This window comes from Copadichromis virginalis, linkage group LG13 (genome assembly GCF_057382275.1).
Source record: "Copadichromis virginalis isolate Kocher_CV1m ecotype Utaka linkage group LG13, C_Virginalis_male_GT1.1, whole genome shotgun sequence".
Classification (NCBI taxonomy): domain Eukaryota; kingdom Metazoa; phylum Chordata; class Actinopteri; order Cichliformes; family Cichlidae; genus Copadichromis; species Copadichromis virginalis.
The window spans coordinates 19,587,295-19,602,051 of record NC_140630.1 but is presented as its reverse complement, the minus strand read 5'-3'; the positions used below and the strand labels follow the sequence as shown (position 1 = coordinate 19,602,051).

The following is a 14,757-nucleotide window of genomic DNA, read 5'->3' as shown; positions in this document are numbered from 1 at the left end:
TCTTAGGAGTATCATACATGCTAAGAGAAGACCGGGATACATTAAAAGCTAGTCTAAATAACTTTCTTTAAAAGGTTCTAACAGTGAATAAAAAATATAACAGCTTAATTATGGGTTATAGGGTATACTGTCTATCTTTGCCGAGGAATGGTCGGGAAGCGCTGACCGAAATCCTGCAAGACTGTACTGAGGGAAACAAAACCCCATACCCCAACACGGCGCCGGGCTATAGCTGTCCGTAAATATAGCCTGATGAAAAAGCCGGAAACTTTGTTATCAAAGTGCGGCTCGAGTTAACGCCGAGGTTGCTTTGGTATTTAAACCACCCAGGATATTGTTTTTAATAATATGTAGGCTTTGACTTTCTGATTTGTTTTCTTGTTGTACCGGCTTCGTTGCGTTTACGTGTTGGTAGATCTGCAGGCGTCTCCTGAGCTGCTCGGGGAGTTGTGCACCAATTTTTGGTTCAAAAGTTGTTTTTTTTTCTTTTCTTTCTTTCTTTTTTTTTTTTTTTTTTTTTAATTGAGCAATTGCAAAATACAAACTCGCAAAGAGGATAACACAGGTAATAATACAAATAAGAATTTGGAACAGTACAAAACATACAGTATTAGGGGAAAATTAAAGAGAAACACACATTTTTATTTTTATTTTTTTATTTTATTTTATTTTATTTTAGAAATTCTGCCTCAGGATAAATGGTATTTAAAGATTTTGAATAAAGAATTTGGACAGGTCGCCAGTCTGTCGCAGGGTGTACCCCGCCTCTCGCCCGACCCTATGACAGCTGGGATAGGCTCCAGCATCCCCCCCCCCCCGCGACCCTGAAAAGGGTAAGCGGATGGATGGATTTTAAAGCGTGTTTCTTTAACTTTAGGTAGAATAGGCCATTTCATACATTTCGAGTAAACTTTATCAAATTTATTTGAAGTAACTCAACTAGAACCATTCCAAGTAACCATTCTATCATAGCTATGGAATATTTTGCCTTTGATGAAACTATTAGGGTGACCATATTTTGATTTCCAAAAAAGAGGACACTTGGCTCAGTCGTGAAGAACTTGCTTAAAGAAACACATTTAAACGATGCCTTCTCCGTGGGGTTAATGAATTGTGAAATAAAATATGTCATACAGGCTTTTACAAGTCAACAAGTGCAAAAAAATAAATAACCTAAAAGCCTCTGGAATTAAATAATGGTACAGAAATAATGCCTCATCTGTATAAGAAAAATTACCAGTGCTGGGTCAGTACGAGGGAAATAATTTTGCAGTTCGTCTGAAAAGATGGACTTGCGCTTTGGGATCTTTTAAACATCATTAGGCGCGCTGCTGCGCGCTGTCTGTCCCGTCTGTGAGCGCAGAACACCCATAAGGTTGAATTCTGAGGAGAGAAGTTATTGGTAAATATAATTTTCCAGTAATGCAAAATCTGTTTGTGAAAGTGATAACTTGATTGGGATTTTTTTTTTTTTACCTCAAAATCACATTACAAAATAAAGTCTAAACCTCCTATTTTATTAAACAAGGATCTTGGTATGTGAAACCAAATGGAGTCAGGCTGTGACAGACAAGATTTTAACCATTTAATTCTAAGGGTGCCAACCATGGATTCAAATTCTGGGGCTTTGATACCAACTTTATTGTATTCCTGAAATCTTTTAATGTAGTGGGTTTTACTCTTCCACAAAAATCGGAAAATAACTGTGTTGGCATTATTAATGTTTTTAGAGGAGATATATAGAGAGTGACAAGGATGGATCAATTTGGAGATACCTTCAGCTTTGGATAGGATGTTTCTACCATAATAGTGAGGTCTCTGTGATTTCTTCATATCCATGATACGGTTAGAAATATTAGTGTCTTCTCTTCTAATGAGGCATTTAGATATTGTCAGCCCTAAATATTTGACTTCAGATTCAACTCTAATTGAAGCAATTGAGGACTCCAACCTTGTATGAATCGGGAGTTCACAGTTTTTGATATTAAGAGATAAACCAGAAGCTTTAGAGAAGATTGAGACAATACTTAAAGTTTTATCTACCATTGATTTATCTTTCAAAAAGCTAATGTATCATCTGCAAACTCACTTATTTTAAAATCTTTATTAAAAATTGATATTCCTTGTATGTTGTTAGAATTTTTGATTAATAGTGTTAACAATTAAGCTGCCAATATAAAAAGCTTTGGGGAGATAGGGCATCCTTGTCGGATTCCTCGTTGCACTGAAGCGCCTAACAATTCATCTTGGTGTCTCCAAGAAAGCCTGCCAGGTTTTTTTCAGCAGTGCTAAAAGCTTAAAAGAAGCCATTCAGCTGCTGCTTTAAACGCAGTAGTGATGACTAAATTGTCAGCTTGATTTTTTTTTTTTTTTTAAATCTTAAAGCAATCTAGTCTGGCCTCAGAATTAACATCTGATGTATATTTTATTTAAAAACGATGTAATTAGAATTTAACTTATATTCTTCATCTTGTCTCCTCATATTATCTTTACCATCACACCCCACCGGCCGCGGCAGATGGCCGTCCCTTCCTGAGCCTGGTTCTGCTGGAGGTTTCTCCCTGTTAAAGGGAGTTTTCCCTCCCCACTGTCACCTAGTGCTTGCTTATAAGGGATTATTAATTTATCAGGGTTTTCTTGCTGCTACTGTAGGATTTTTATCTTACAGTATAAAACAACTTGAGGAGAAAGTTTGATGCTATATTAAAAAATCTTAAATTCAACTGAATCTTAAAAATGTAATATAGCATCACATCACCATAAAATCAACGGCTGAAAAATAAAACAATAAAAATAAAGACCTAAATTAAAAACAGTTTGATTTGTTTTGTGCTTTCAAAATATATTGTCAGATATGAAAAGTGCTGCATTTATATGCTCTGGTCATCAGTACTGGTATTTTAATGTATGCAAACACAGGGAACATACACTGATGGGTAAGTACCACAGATGAAATAATTAATGAAATAGTGAAGTTTATAAATGAAATAGACAACTATTTAATTAATTATTAATTTATTTCATAATGCAAACATGTAACAAGCAGTTCTCTGTATTTTGTAGCTTTTTTGTTCATCATTTTCAGCATGGAGAGGTTGGAGGCTCTCCACCCTGATGAAGAAAAGTTTTTGATGGAAAAAAGCGTTTGTTTTTCTCTTAACTTAGGTGGATTGGGGAGGAGCCCCAGCTCGGGGTTCGCACCATGACTCAGAGAGATTGTCATTTCACCCACACTGGCTGATGTGTTAAGACACACCTGACTGTATCAGAGATCCTCTCTCTGACAACATCGTCTCGCTGAGGTGGATCATCTAACTTTCATTCTGACTTTCCTTTTTTTGGATAAAACGAACACAAATAAGACAAATTAAAGCCTTCCAGTGGCAGCTTCCAACTACTCCCATCCTCACCCTGCATTGTTACAAAGGCACCAGTGTATTTAAGAATAACCTTTTTATTAAGCTGTAACACATTTTTACACACACACGGTCCCCGTCCAAAAGCAGGTCCAAGAGTTTGTTGTTTTTCTTCAGCACTGCATTTTTCTCTGCTAGGGCCCTTTTCCGCTTAATCTTCCTTGGCTTGTTTTTTCTATTTTTGAAGTACAACCTTAAATTTGCCTTTTCTTCTTAAACAACTTTAAGTTTTTTCTCGACAGTAAAGAAATGTGTCGGCCTCGAGTACATATTCTGTTATTCTTTTTTTCATAATTTATCTTCTATTCTCTTTCTTCACAAGTGTCAAACTCTAGGCCTCGAGGGATGGTGTCCTGCAGGTTTTAGATGTGCCCTTCATCCAACACAGCTGATTTAAATATCTAAATTACCTCTTCAACATTTCTTAAAGTTCTCCAGAGGCCTGTTAATAAACTAATCATTTGATTCGGTTTTATGTTGACCCGGGGTGATATCTAAAACCTGCAGGACACCGGCCCTCGAAGCCTGGAGTTCGACAACCCTGCCTTAGTTGCTCTTGGGCCATGAGTTCGTGTTTTATTCAATCATCTTTTTGCTTCAGTTCTATAAAGTTTTGTTTTTTGTTTTTCATCTATTGCCTGGCTTAGTTTGTGCTCCAGGGCCTATTTCTTGTTTCAGTTACCTATTTTCAACTTGAAGGGGAGTCAGGAGTTCCACATGTTTATTTTTCTGCTCCCGTATCATTCTATCAATCTCAAATTTGTTCTCAAGATCTTTGCATTTTTTTTTCTAGAACCAACTATGACCAGCGTTGGGCAAGTTACTTTGAAAAAGTAATTAAAGTTACTAGTTACTACTTCAAAAAAGTAACTATTGCGTTACTTTAAAAAAAAATGTTTAACCCTCTGGGCTCCACGGTATAATTGGCCATTTTTCTCTACTTTTGATTTTCCCTCTATTTAACCTTTAAAAACGATTTACTTTGCCTTGTTTGGTATCATTCTTTTAAGCACAACCTCAGGTGTCTGGATTTACAGTTATGTTTTCATTTAGACATACTGTATTAACACCTTATAAGTGCGGCAGCAGTTAGTAGTCTTAATGAATCATTCTCCAGGATTTTTGAAGGACATTCAAATCTCTTGTTTGGTTGTTGGCTGGGTTTTGTCCCACACTGCTTCAATAATTTTGAGGTTCGGGGTCTGGGGAGGCCAATCCATGACTGACAGTGCTCCAAGGAGTCCAACAAATAAAAACATATGTTCAAGACGAGATTATTGGCTTGTCTCTCAAATAATAACTTATGTTACTAAATGTGAAACCCAATCAACCCCACTTACTGATCACTGTCTAATAAGTCTCTCGTTATCCTTATGTAGACAACAAAGGGCTGAAAGCATATGGAAATTTAATAATAGTTTATTGCAGAACAAAGACTTCTGTACACAAGTTAAAAAAATAAAATTAGAAATTGATGACATGATGTCTAATGTTGGCAAATGGAAATGGTTCAAATACAGTGTTAAACAACTAGCTATAGAATCTGGGAAAAAGTATCAACAGAAAAATCAAATTGAACAAATACATTTGCAATGTGGTAAGCCTGATATAACTGCAGAAGAGTCAGAAAGCTTACAATCTTTACAAACACAACTAGACGATGTGTACCTGGAAAAAGCTAAGCGAGCATATGTGAGATCTAAAGCCAAGTGGATTGAACATGGGGGGGGGGGGGAATCATCTTAATTTTATAACCTAGAGAAACGTAGACAAAGGAAAAAAAAAAAAAAAAAACTAAATTGAGTAAGGATGGCACTATGATAGAGAAAATGTGTTCATTTTTTTACTTAAGAAATGAACACATTTTATAATTGTATAAGCAAAAAATTCAAAAAGAGAATGCAGATATCTTCTTTGATATGATCAAAAATCGGGTAAAAACAATTAAATGAGGAAGATAAATTATTGTTAGAAGAAGATTTGAACATAACTAAAATAGAAATGGCCCTAAAACAACTGAACTTTTGCCACTTTTTGGAAAACAGCATGAGGTTGATTCCTGTGAAAAATGAAGTTAAATATTTTGGCATTTATTTAAATAAAGACATCAAAATTAGAGAGTCAAAAAACCTGAAAGACAAAATCGATGCTATGTCCAAAACACTAAATCATTGGTTAACGAGACACATTGCAATTTTTGGACGCAATTTATTATCAGAGTCAGAGGGTGTTTCAAAGATGATTTGCCCAGCTTATTCATTATACATTACCCCGCATAGTATTAAAAAGATTAGCTCCGTAATCAATCAATTCATTCGGCGTTATAAAACACATTACATTAAAAAATCACAACTGGTCAAAGAATACACCAAAGGAGGTATAAGGACCATTGATTTTCAATCAGTGGTTGGAGTATTTAAAATAAATTGGTTAAAAGTCTTTATATTAAAGCCTGACTCCATGTGGTTTCATATCCCCAAAAATATTTTCAAAAAGGTGGGAGGGTTGGCTTTTCTCCTGAAATGTGATCTTAATATATCGAAGTTGCCGGTCAAACTGTCAGAATACCATAAGCAGGTCTTGTCTTATTGGAAGATGGGTTTTTCCCATAACTTCACGCCCCATGGCTCCACCTTGTGGAATAACAGGACAATGACAATTAATAGGAAGTCATTATTCATTAAGGAGTGGTATGAAAAATAGATAATTTTTATAACAGATTTACTTGATGAGAAGGGGCAGTTTCTCGAATTAGGTGTTTTTAAAGTCAAGTTTAACATTCAGTGTTCCCTTAGAGAATATAACAGAGTTTGCAATGCGATCCTTCTACCTGTGCTGAATTTGATGCAAAATCATTTCCATTATAAGGACAAATAAGTTTACCTTCTTTACAGTTAAATCAGATTCCTTTAATCAATAAAAAGTGTGGTAATAAAACCATAAATAAAATGTTTAAAAATATATTATTTCACGATTTTAACAAAAACACAAAATTAAAAGGGCGTTATTTCAAAATAACAAACAAATAGGCCATTTCAAAAAATGTGTATATCCCACCCAAAGTTGAAGAAATGCAATTTAAAATAATTAATGGGTATTACCCAGCAGCAGAAACGCTTAAAAAAGGTTTGGATTTGAGATGGAGCCATATAAATTTGTTTACAAAAAGAAGAAAGCATTGACCACTTTTTTTTTTTTTTTTTTTTTTTTCCCTGTTCAGTAACGACTAAATTTTGGCAGGATTTGGTAAACTGGATGAGTTACTCTAACATAGGTTTGTACAATAATGATAATCTGTCAAAGGAACTTGTCATGCTTTGTAACATTGTAATAATTATGGGCAAATACCATATCCATAAGTGTAAATGGCGAAACAAAAAACCTTCCCTAAATGGGTTGAAGATTGAATTAAAGTCACTTTTAGAACTGTTGAAAGACTCATGTGAAGATGCTGCTTTGATATGTGAAAATGTGACCCAGTTTCTATCCTTTTAATGAATGTGCCCTATGTATGTAAAAAGTAAGCCTCATGTATGGAAAAATGTTGTTAGAAAAAAAAAGTGAAATGTCATAAGAATGGCCTTCACATATTTATATTGTAACTGTTCTTTTGTTTTCTTTTGTTTTTCCTATTTTTGGGGGGTGGGGTGGGGGGGTTGGGGGGCTTTTTTCGATGTTATTGCACCAATTTTATCTCCCATTGAGAGTTTGTAAATTTGTGCTAAGTCTAAATTTAAAAAACAAACAAACAAACAAAACTGAGGGGAAACAAGCCCCGGTCCCTCCACACGGCGCCGGGTTATAGCTGTCCGTAAATATAGCCTGATGAAAAAGCCCGAAACTTTGTTATCAAAGTGCGGCTCGAGTTAACGCCGAGGTTGCTTTGGTATTTAAACCACCCAGGATAATGTTTTTAATAATATGTAGGCTTTGACCTTCTGATTTGTTTTCTTTTTGTACCGGCGTCGTTGCGTTTACGTGTTGGTAGATCTGCAGGCGTCTCCTGAGCTGCTCGGGGAGTTGTGCAGCCATACTGGCTCAAAAGTAATAATCTTGGCACAGAGGAGTGGAGTCAGCAGGTAAAACTTTTTCTTTTTTTATGATTTGTGATTGTTTTAAGGCTATCAAATATATTTAGAGCTGCCATGCGGCTGTTACGTCTCTCACTGTCAGGTTTATTGATCACATTTAAGGTTAATTGCAATGTGACTCTTATACCTGAGGTTAAAGTTAGTTTGAGAGGTTGACTGTAGGAAGGTACATGTTAAAAAGTGACATCGCTTTGTTTTGATTTGCGCAATGTCGGGTAACTGTCAGGATTTATTTATTTTAAAATCTGCTGATTTTATCCTTGCCTGTCACTCTTAGTTAATAACTGAGCACAACCAACAACAACAACAACAATCACTTCATTGTTGCAGCTGAGATGATCCACAGCCTGTTCGTCATTAATCACTTGGGAGACATCTTCCTGGAGAAACACTGGAAGAGTGTCATCAGCCGAAGTGTGTGCGATTACTTCTTCGAGGCAAGGGAGAAAGCAGTGGATCCAGAGAATGTGCCCCCTGTCCTCCAGACCCCACACCACTATCTCATCTCCATATACAGGGGAAAACTCTTCTTCCTCTCTGTCATCCAGACTGAGGTCCCTCCACTGTTTGTCATCGAATTCCTGCACAGAGTGGCGGACACATTTCAGGTGTGGTTTGAGCGCTGTGTTCTTCAAGTCTTTGATTGTGTCTAGAAGAAGTAAGACAGATTGTGGTTCACGTCAAGTGATCAGATTTCACTTCCCCTTAGCTGATGGTCTGGAAGAATGCAGTTAAGGAAACAAAAGAGATTGTACAGTTAAGGAGGAAGGTGTCATTTTTACTTTCCTATGTGAGATTTTGGAAAATCGTTCAGAGTTGTTTTAACCAGCTATTAAAACGCATAAACCGTGTATCATGTGCAAGTAAGAATGTCAGTGCCTGGGCCTATACAAATGGGAAACCTTAGATGATTCAAATATGGTAGTTATTAACTGAGCATAACAAAAGAAGTTTCTGCCTTCTTCTCTCATACGCTTCTGAACGGACGCCCCATTCGGTCTCCAGTTATAACCCAGAGACAAAGTATTGGTCTTGTGGGGAAGTGCCTACAAGAGTGACATCAGAAGTTCTGTGAACATTTGATCTGAACCGTGTCACTTCCTTCCATTGACCTGTATCACCGTTTCTGACACAGTGGAGGAAATCCACTGCGTTTCACCAGTGTGCATCAGAACAGGACTCTGAGGAAGGGATCCATTTGTAGCAGGAGTGTGGAGAGGAGTGTGGCGCTGCACAAGAAGCTTCAATTTTAGGATTTGACAGGTGCACACTCACCTTCAATACAAGTGCAGTAATCAAGAAAAAAAAAAGCCACACATGTGCATGAAACATCTTAAAGCAGTCTTCTAGTCAAACTGTGGTTGTTAATCTACACGGGGAGTTTTTTTTTTTTTTTCATGACTTGAGGCTTTTAAGGCATTGCCTGCTCTAAGGCAACCTAAGCAGCCCGTTAAAACTACACAAAGCCTGTAGTGACACTTTGTGTTACGGTCAAACCCGGGGAACAAATGTGTCTCACCATTTCGCACTCCCTATAAATTAGAAATCAAGTGTTTAGTTACCTACTCTTTGTGACCAAGGAAGTAAATCTACACACAAATGATCGAGGGACACATTTCCAGAGAGTAACCAGGTTAGAGTACAACATTACAACATCAGAGAAGAGTGTGTGAGTGTGTGTAGGCAAGTCTTGGAGAAAATATTCATGTTAAGGAAGTAAGAATATAAAATGATCCTTTTTACAGAAAAGGTTTCTGGTGTGTTATATGGACATGATGGCAACAGAGGCCAATACTCATTTTATTTATTTATTTTATTTTATTTTATTTTTTATTTTTTTATCTTGTTCATTATTGTGTCTTTTGTATCATGTTAACAAAGTAATCTTTCCACCAGTGCATCCTAGAAAGCTTTCCACTGTTCCCTTATTCATGAAGGTTCGCCACTGCAGGTGGAGCCGCATATTTGTTTTGGTAGATTTTTATACCGGATGCCCTTCCCGACACAACCCTTCCAGGTGTTCCTGTCTTATTCAGGTCTCAAACCAGGGAGCTGACATAATGTGTTAACTCTACACCATGAAGCCACGAGAAATGCATCAGAAAACAATCTTCCTAAAAATAAAAAAATATATATAATTAAAAAGAAAAAACCATTGTATTTCTATTACAATAAAGTAATGCACAGGAATGATCCATGGATGCAAGTATTGAGTAAGATAAAATGTACCTGCTGTAAAAATTAAAGGAGGTATATAAAAATATAATAATTACATTTTTGGCTCATCCAGCCTAAGGAGTCATGGGGCTTGTACATTTGCCCCTCTGTCCACCAACCATAAGAATCGTTACTACTCCATCAGTATTGGTCAGATTTAAGTGAAGCTTGTACCGAGCGAGCACTTAATGGGACTTCATCCATCCTGTGTTAAAGATCGAGGTTGTTTGTTGATTTATCACCACATTTTCCAGATTTTCACACTATAACCTTCATGCACACTTAACAACTTATCAGTTTCACCAAATTCCTGCTCTTGAAGTGTTGAATCCAACCCATCCAGCAAAGTTGTTTACATAAGATTCTCAATGTTGATAGATTTTGCTTACACAAAACGATAAAGGACTTTGTGAAACAGCAAAAGTTGTGAAATATTGTGTTGTTACACATGTTACCACTTATACCATGCATACCACTTCTATCCTGCTGAAAGATGATCATGATCCTATTGGTCATGGAGAGAGTGGTCCGATTGGTTGACTTTTTATGGCCTTGGTCCTGGTCCTTGTGCTGTAGATGATGCGGAGAACAGTGGCATCGTCTAATATGAACATCCATACGGATACATCTCTGATGGGCCCCAGATGGCTTGCTTGTGTATAAGTGCTTGAAAAACATCTACATAAACTTTTGGCTTTGGTGTAACGGGCAGCTTTGTTGACAGGACTACTTTGGAGAGTGCTCCGAAAGTGTGATCAGTGACAACGTGGTGATAGTTTATGAGCTGTTGGAGGAGATGCTGGACAATGGATTTCCACTAGCAACAGAGTCCAACGTCCTCAAGGAGATGATCAGGCCTCCCAACATCCTGCGATCAGTCGTCAACACGCTAACAGGTAACTGGAGGTCACCCTGACTTTGGAGTGTTTACCAACCTCTAAACTAAAGTAGAGATGGACCGATCCGATATTACGTATCGGTATCGGTCCGATACTGACCTAAATTACTGGATCGGATATCGGAGAAAAATAAAAAATGTAATCCGATCCATTAAATATCACGAAAGCACCTCACAAAACTTGCAACACGCCGTAACTCACCTCAGAACGTTAGCAGTCGGAGCAGTATGCATCACGTGATAGAGCGGCTGTGGCATGCAGGACCTGTGGTCTGGATAGCATTTGGAGCTTCGCTAGCAACCTGGCATTTCATCTCCGACAAAGTTATCCCCGAGAGAAGTAAAGCAAGTGTGTAAGTCCATCTCTGAATGTTTGTAAAGCATTCCTGCGTTAAGCTTAACGAGCGACTGCCTCTCGCTCTCCGGCTGCTACTTCAATCGTGAAACTGCTTAAATGATCAGCTGATCGGCTTTTCTGTCGCGAGTCCGTCTTTGTTTTTGGCCCACTTTGCACCAGAAAGAGGAAACCAGCGGCTGAACAACAGCAGTACGTTTAAGCTTGATAAGGTGTTGTTAGAATTTATTTAATATTACTTTCTACTCGATCTTTTTCTACGTAGCTGACGCTGGTAACTGTGCAGGGGCGGATCTAGCAAAGTTTAGCCAGGGGGGCCGATAGGGCATTAACTGGGAAAAGGGGGCACAAAGACATACTTTTCTTTCTTATTCTCATTTAAAATGTCTAGCTTTTAATAAATAATTATCTGACACACAAAGTTTTAATTTGATGTAAAATGAATAGAAGTCAATTACTGTATATAGTGACTATTAAGTCTAATATATATACCCTAGTAAGCTATAGTACTTTTTCCTTTGGGAAGGTACCATCTGTGCAGTCTGCAATTTTGTTGAAGAAAGATGTTGAATCTATTTAATATTTCTTGAAAAATAATTGATTTCTGTGCATTTTTTTTTCACACTGCATCAAATTAAGGTTGATTACGTCGATTAAGCATCATGAGGTGGAGCGTGAGGGGTGGTTCCCTATTTTTTATTTATTTATTTTTGTTGTTGCTGGGAGTTGGAACCCTATTAGTTAGGTTGCTTAATATTTCTGCTAAGTACTCTTTAAAATACCAGAATAGGGAGGATGGTGTAGGTCTAAGTTTATTAGATTGATCAGTATTGCTGAACTATGAAATATTTTTTTTGTATACAGGTATAACAGAATAGCTTTAGTGTAGTTGTTGTTTTAAACTTGAGTATGAACTTGCAGACTTGCAAAATGCAGCAAGATATTTAAAAAAACAGTTTTGTTGATTAAAAAACACTATATCGGATTCATATCGGTATCGGCAGATATCCAAATTTATGATATCGGTATCGGACATAAAAAAGTGGTATCGTGCCATCTCTAAAGTACAAGTAAACTCTGCAGTGTTAATGTGTACATTTGTGGCTTCACCTTGGTTTTGTTTCTTTTTCAGGAGGTAGTAATGTTGGAGAAACATTGCCACAAGGTCAGCTGTCAAACATCCCATGGAGGCGGGCTGGTGTCAAATACACCAATAATGAGGCGTATTTTGATGTGACAGAAGAGATAGACGCCATTGTGGACAAATCCGGTACAAACTGACACTTATTTGTATTTGATCAGCACATATTATATTGCTGGATATTTTGAAGTCCCTTTTCTTCATGTAAGGTTTCATAGGTGAGATTTATCGCTCCTCCTTTTCCAGGTACGACAGTATCTGCAGAGATCCAGGGTGTAATTGAAGCCTGTGTGAAACTCAGTGGGATGCCTGACCTGACGATGTCCTTTATGGTGGGGTAACTTCCTCTCAGTCTTTTATGCCTAACCGTCAGTGCTTTGCTTTTTTAACACTTCTTGCTGTTGATGACAGAATCCTCGGCTTCTTGATGACGTGAGTTTCCACCCATGCGTGCGGTTCAGGCGCTGGGAGTCGGAGCGTGTCCTGTCGTTCATCCCACCGGATGGAAACTTCACGCTCATGACCTATCACATCAGCTCTCAAAAGTAAGCGTGGGCATCATTTCTCACTTGGAGATGAAATAATTCAGATTTAATTGACTTAAATAAGAACATTCACACCACCAATCATTCAGGTTTATTGTAGCCATTGTTTTTTTTTTTATGTCCTTCCTCAGTCTTGTAGCTATTCCAGTGTATGTGAAGCAGAGCATCAGTTTCTTTGAGGCAGGATCTTGCGGTCGCCTCGACATCACCATTGGACCCAAGCAAACTATGGGGAAGACAGTGGAGGACCTGAAAGTCACTGTCCACATGCCCAAGGCTGTGCTTAATGCCAACCTCACAGCCTCACAGGGAAACTACACCTATGACTTCACTACAAAGGTAACCAGCCACCACAAAGGCTGTCATGAGCAGTAACACAGCAGGAGTGAGCTAAGCGCGCAGTTAGGATGCCTTTTGCTTTACTACAAACCTGCACACAGGTGTGCTGAATATCAGTCACCAAAAGCCTGAGAAGGTCCTGTCCTGGTCCAGTTGTGGATGTTTTGGAGACACTAAAATGAATAAAAAGCATTTATTTTTCCTCTTTTGATAGTTGTTGGTTTGGGACATTGGTAAGCTTAACCCCCAGAAGCTTCCCAACTTGCGAGGCAGTCTGAGTATGCAGACAGGAGTGCCTAACCCTGAAGAGAACCCCTCACTCAATATTGACCTAAAGATCCAGCAGCTGGCCATATCAGGTAATCTATCAAAGCATGACTTCAGTCAAGTTTGAAATTTAAAACCGTCGATCCCTTCAGCCCTGTTATTTATCTTCCTTGATTTATATTACACTGCTCTCCTCCTCTGTGCAGGTCTTAAAGTGAGCCGTCTCGACATGTACGGAGAGACGTACAAGCCATTTAAAGGTGTCAAATATGTGACTAAAGCGGGCAAATTCCAAGTGAGGACCTGAGCAGTTACTGTCAGAGGTCAGCAATCCAACATGCCAAATAGAAGTTTGCCGCACCGCTGACTCAACTATCCAATAAGTCTTACATATCCACCTGCTCATTGTAATTAATGAACAATTCTGCATTTTTTTAGGTTATTTATTTTGTTTAGCATCATATTTGTATGAACTGATGGTTTTTGCAGCTTGCAAAGGGAAGCCTTAATAATCAGCGTGACTTAATTGAAGTGCTATTAGTTTCTATCCAGTTTGAATGTGACTCGTTCCTTTCTGTCTTTTAATTTTTTAAAATCCAACACATTTTGAGTGTTGCCTAAGGGGAATATTTTGGTTTGAAAAAGGAGATTTACAGCTCACTGCCACGCTCACCACTGCACCTCTGCACCTAAATTAAGTTGCCTGCATGTTGCCTGAGAATAAACCGACCTGCCTTTGAAAACTTTTTTTTTTTTTCGTTAGTCAGTTTTATAAAGATATTTTTATTTTTGAAAGATGAAAACTCTTTATCTACTTTCTAAGCAGCTGCAGTGTCTTCACGCCCTGCTGGTGTTTTGCACTCCCTCTCTTATGTGGCCTTTTTGGAGGAGCTTCTGATGCTTCTTATAGCACAAAACGTCATGTTTTGGATGCCAGAGGAAATTAAAACAAAAAAATGTATATCCTCCATTCAAGTGTGGTGAAGACTTGTGTGGTGGTCATCGTTTGATGATCAGTGACTCAGACGGGTTATCGGGAACACTTCTGTCTGAAGTCCACAAGATCCTCAAATAACCTCAATTCCAGCTTCTTTACTCAGCACAGCATTTACACAATCAATTGTTTATGTGGGAAATACTACTTAAAGCTCTTGTATGAAGTTGAATCTGTATTTCAGTTTATAAGATGTCTTATAAAAACTCTAAAATGAAAGCTGAGTGGTTGGGTTTTTTCACCCTTTTTCTGGTTTCAAAAATTGGATAGTAACGCAGATTTCATTAATTTTACTCCTCTGACCACCTCAGTGAGACAGTTAAAGAAGTTCAGAATTTAATAGGTTGAACATAAATGTAGGGATTTGTGTAGCCCCAATTTTTAGGGGCACATATTTCAATAGACAAATTATTGCATGAATTTAATCAAACCTTTCAGGTCTTGAGGCTGATTAATGTTTTGTTTTTGTTTTTTGTTGTTCCTCTTCAGTGGAC

The 14,757-nt window shown here is 37.8% G+C and overlaps 1 protein-coding gene across 2 annotated transcripts; it reads left to right on the top strand.

Moving 5' to 3' along the window:
• The first annotated feature begins 7,104 nt into the window (after positions 1 to 7,104).
• ap3m1 (adaptor related protein complex 3 subunit mu 1) lies at positions 7,105 to 14,482 on the top strand. 2 transcript variants are annotated; one of them, XM_085477855.1, is made up of 9 exons: positions 7,105 to 7,495; positions 7,838 to 8,115; positions 10,449 to 10,620; positions 12,110 to 12,247; positions 12,365 to 12,450; positions 12,530 to 12,663; positions 12,795 to 13,002; positions 13,217 to 13,361; positions 13,476 to 14,482. In XM_085477855.1, the coding sequence occupies exons 2-9, from the start codon at positions 7,843 to 7,845 to the stop codon at positions 13,574 to 13,576; spliced, it is 1,257 nt and encodes a 418-aa protein (XP_085333981.1). In that variant the 5' UTR covers positions 7,105 to 7,495; positions 7,838 to 7,842; the 3' UTR covers positions 13,577 to 14,482. The 2 variants fall into 2 exon arrangements, with proteins under 2 accessions (XP_085333981.1, XP_085333982.1); XM_085477856.1 differs by having other exon boundaries at positions 7,785 to 8,115.
• The last annotated feature ends 275 nt before the right edge of the window (positions 14,483 to 14,757 follow it).

Coding starts and splice junctions, on each gene's coding strand:
- ap3m1 (XM_085477855.1), top strand. CDS start 7,843: ATGATCCACAGCCTGTTCGTCATTAATCACTTGGGAGACATCTTCCTG. Junction 12,248..12,364: donor CGCCATTGTGGACAAATCCG/GTACAAACTGAC, acceptor CTCCTTTTCCAG/GTACGACAGTATCTGCAGAG. Junction 12,451..12,529: donor ACCTGACGATGTCCTTTATG/GTGGGGTAACTT, acceptor TGTTGATGACAG/AATCCTCGGCTTCTTGATGA.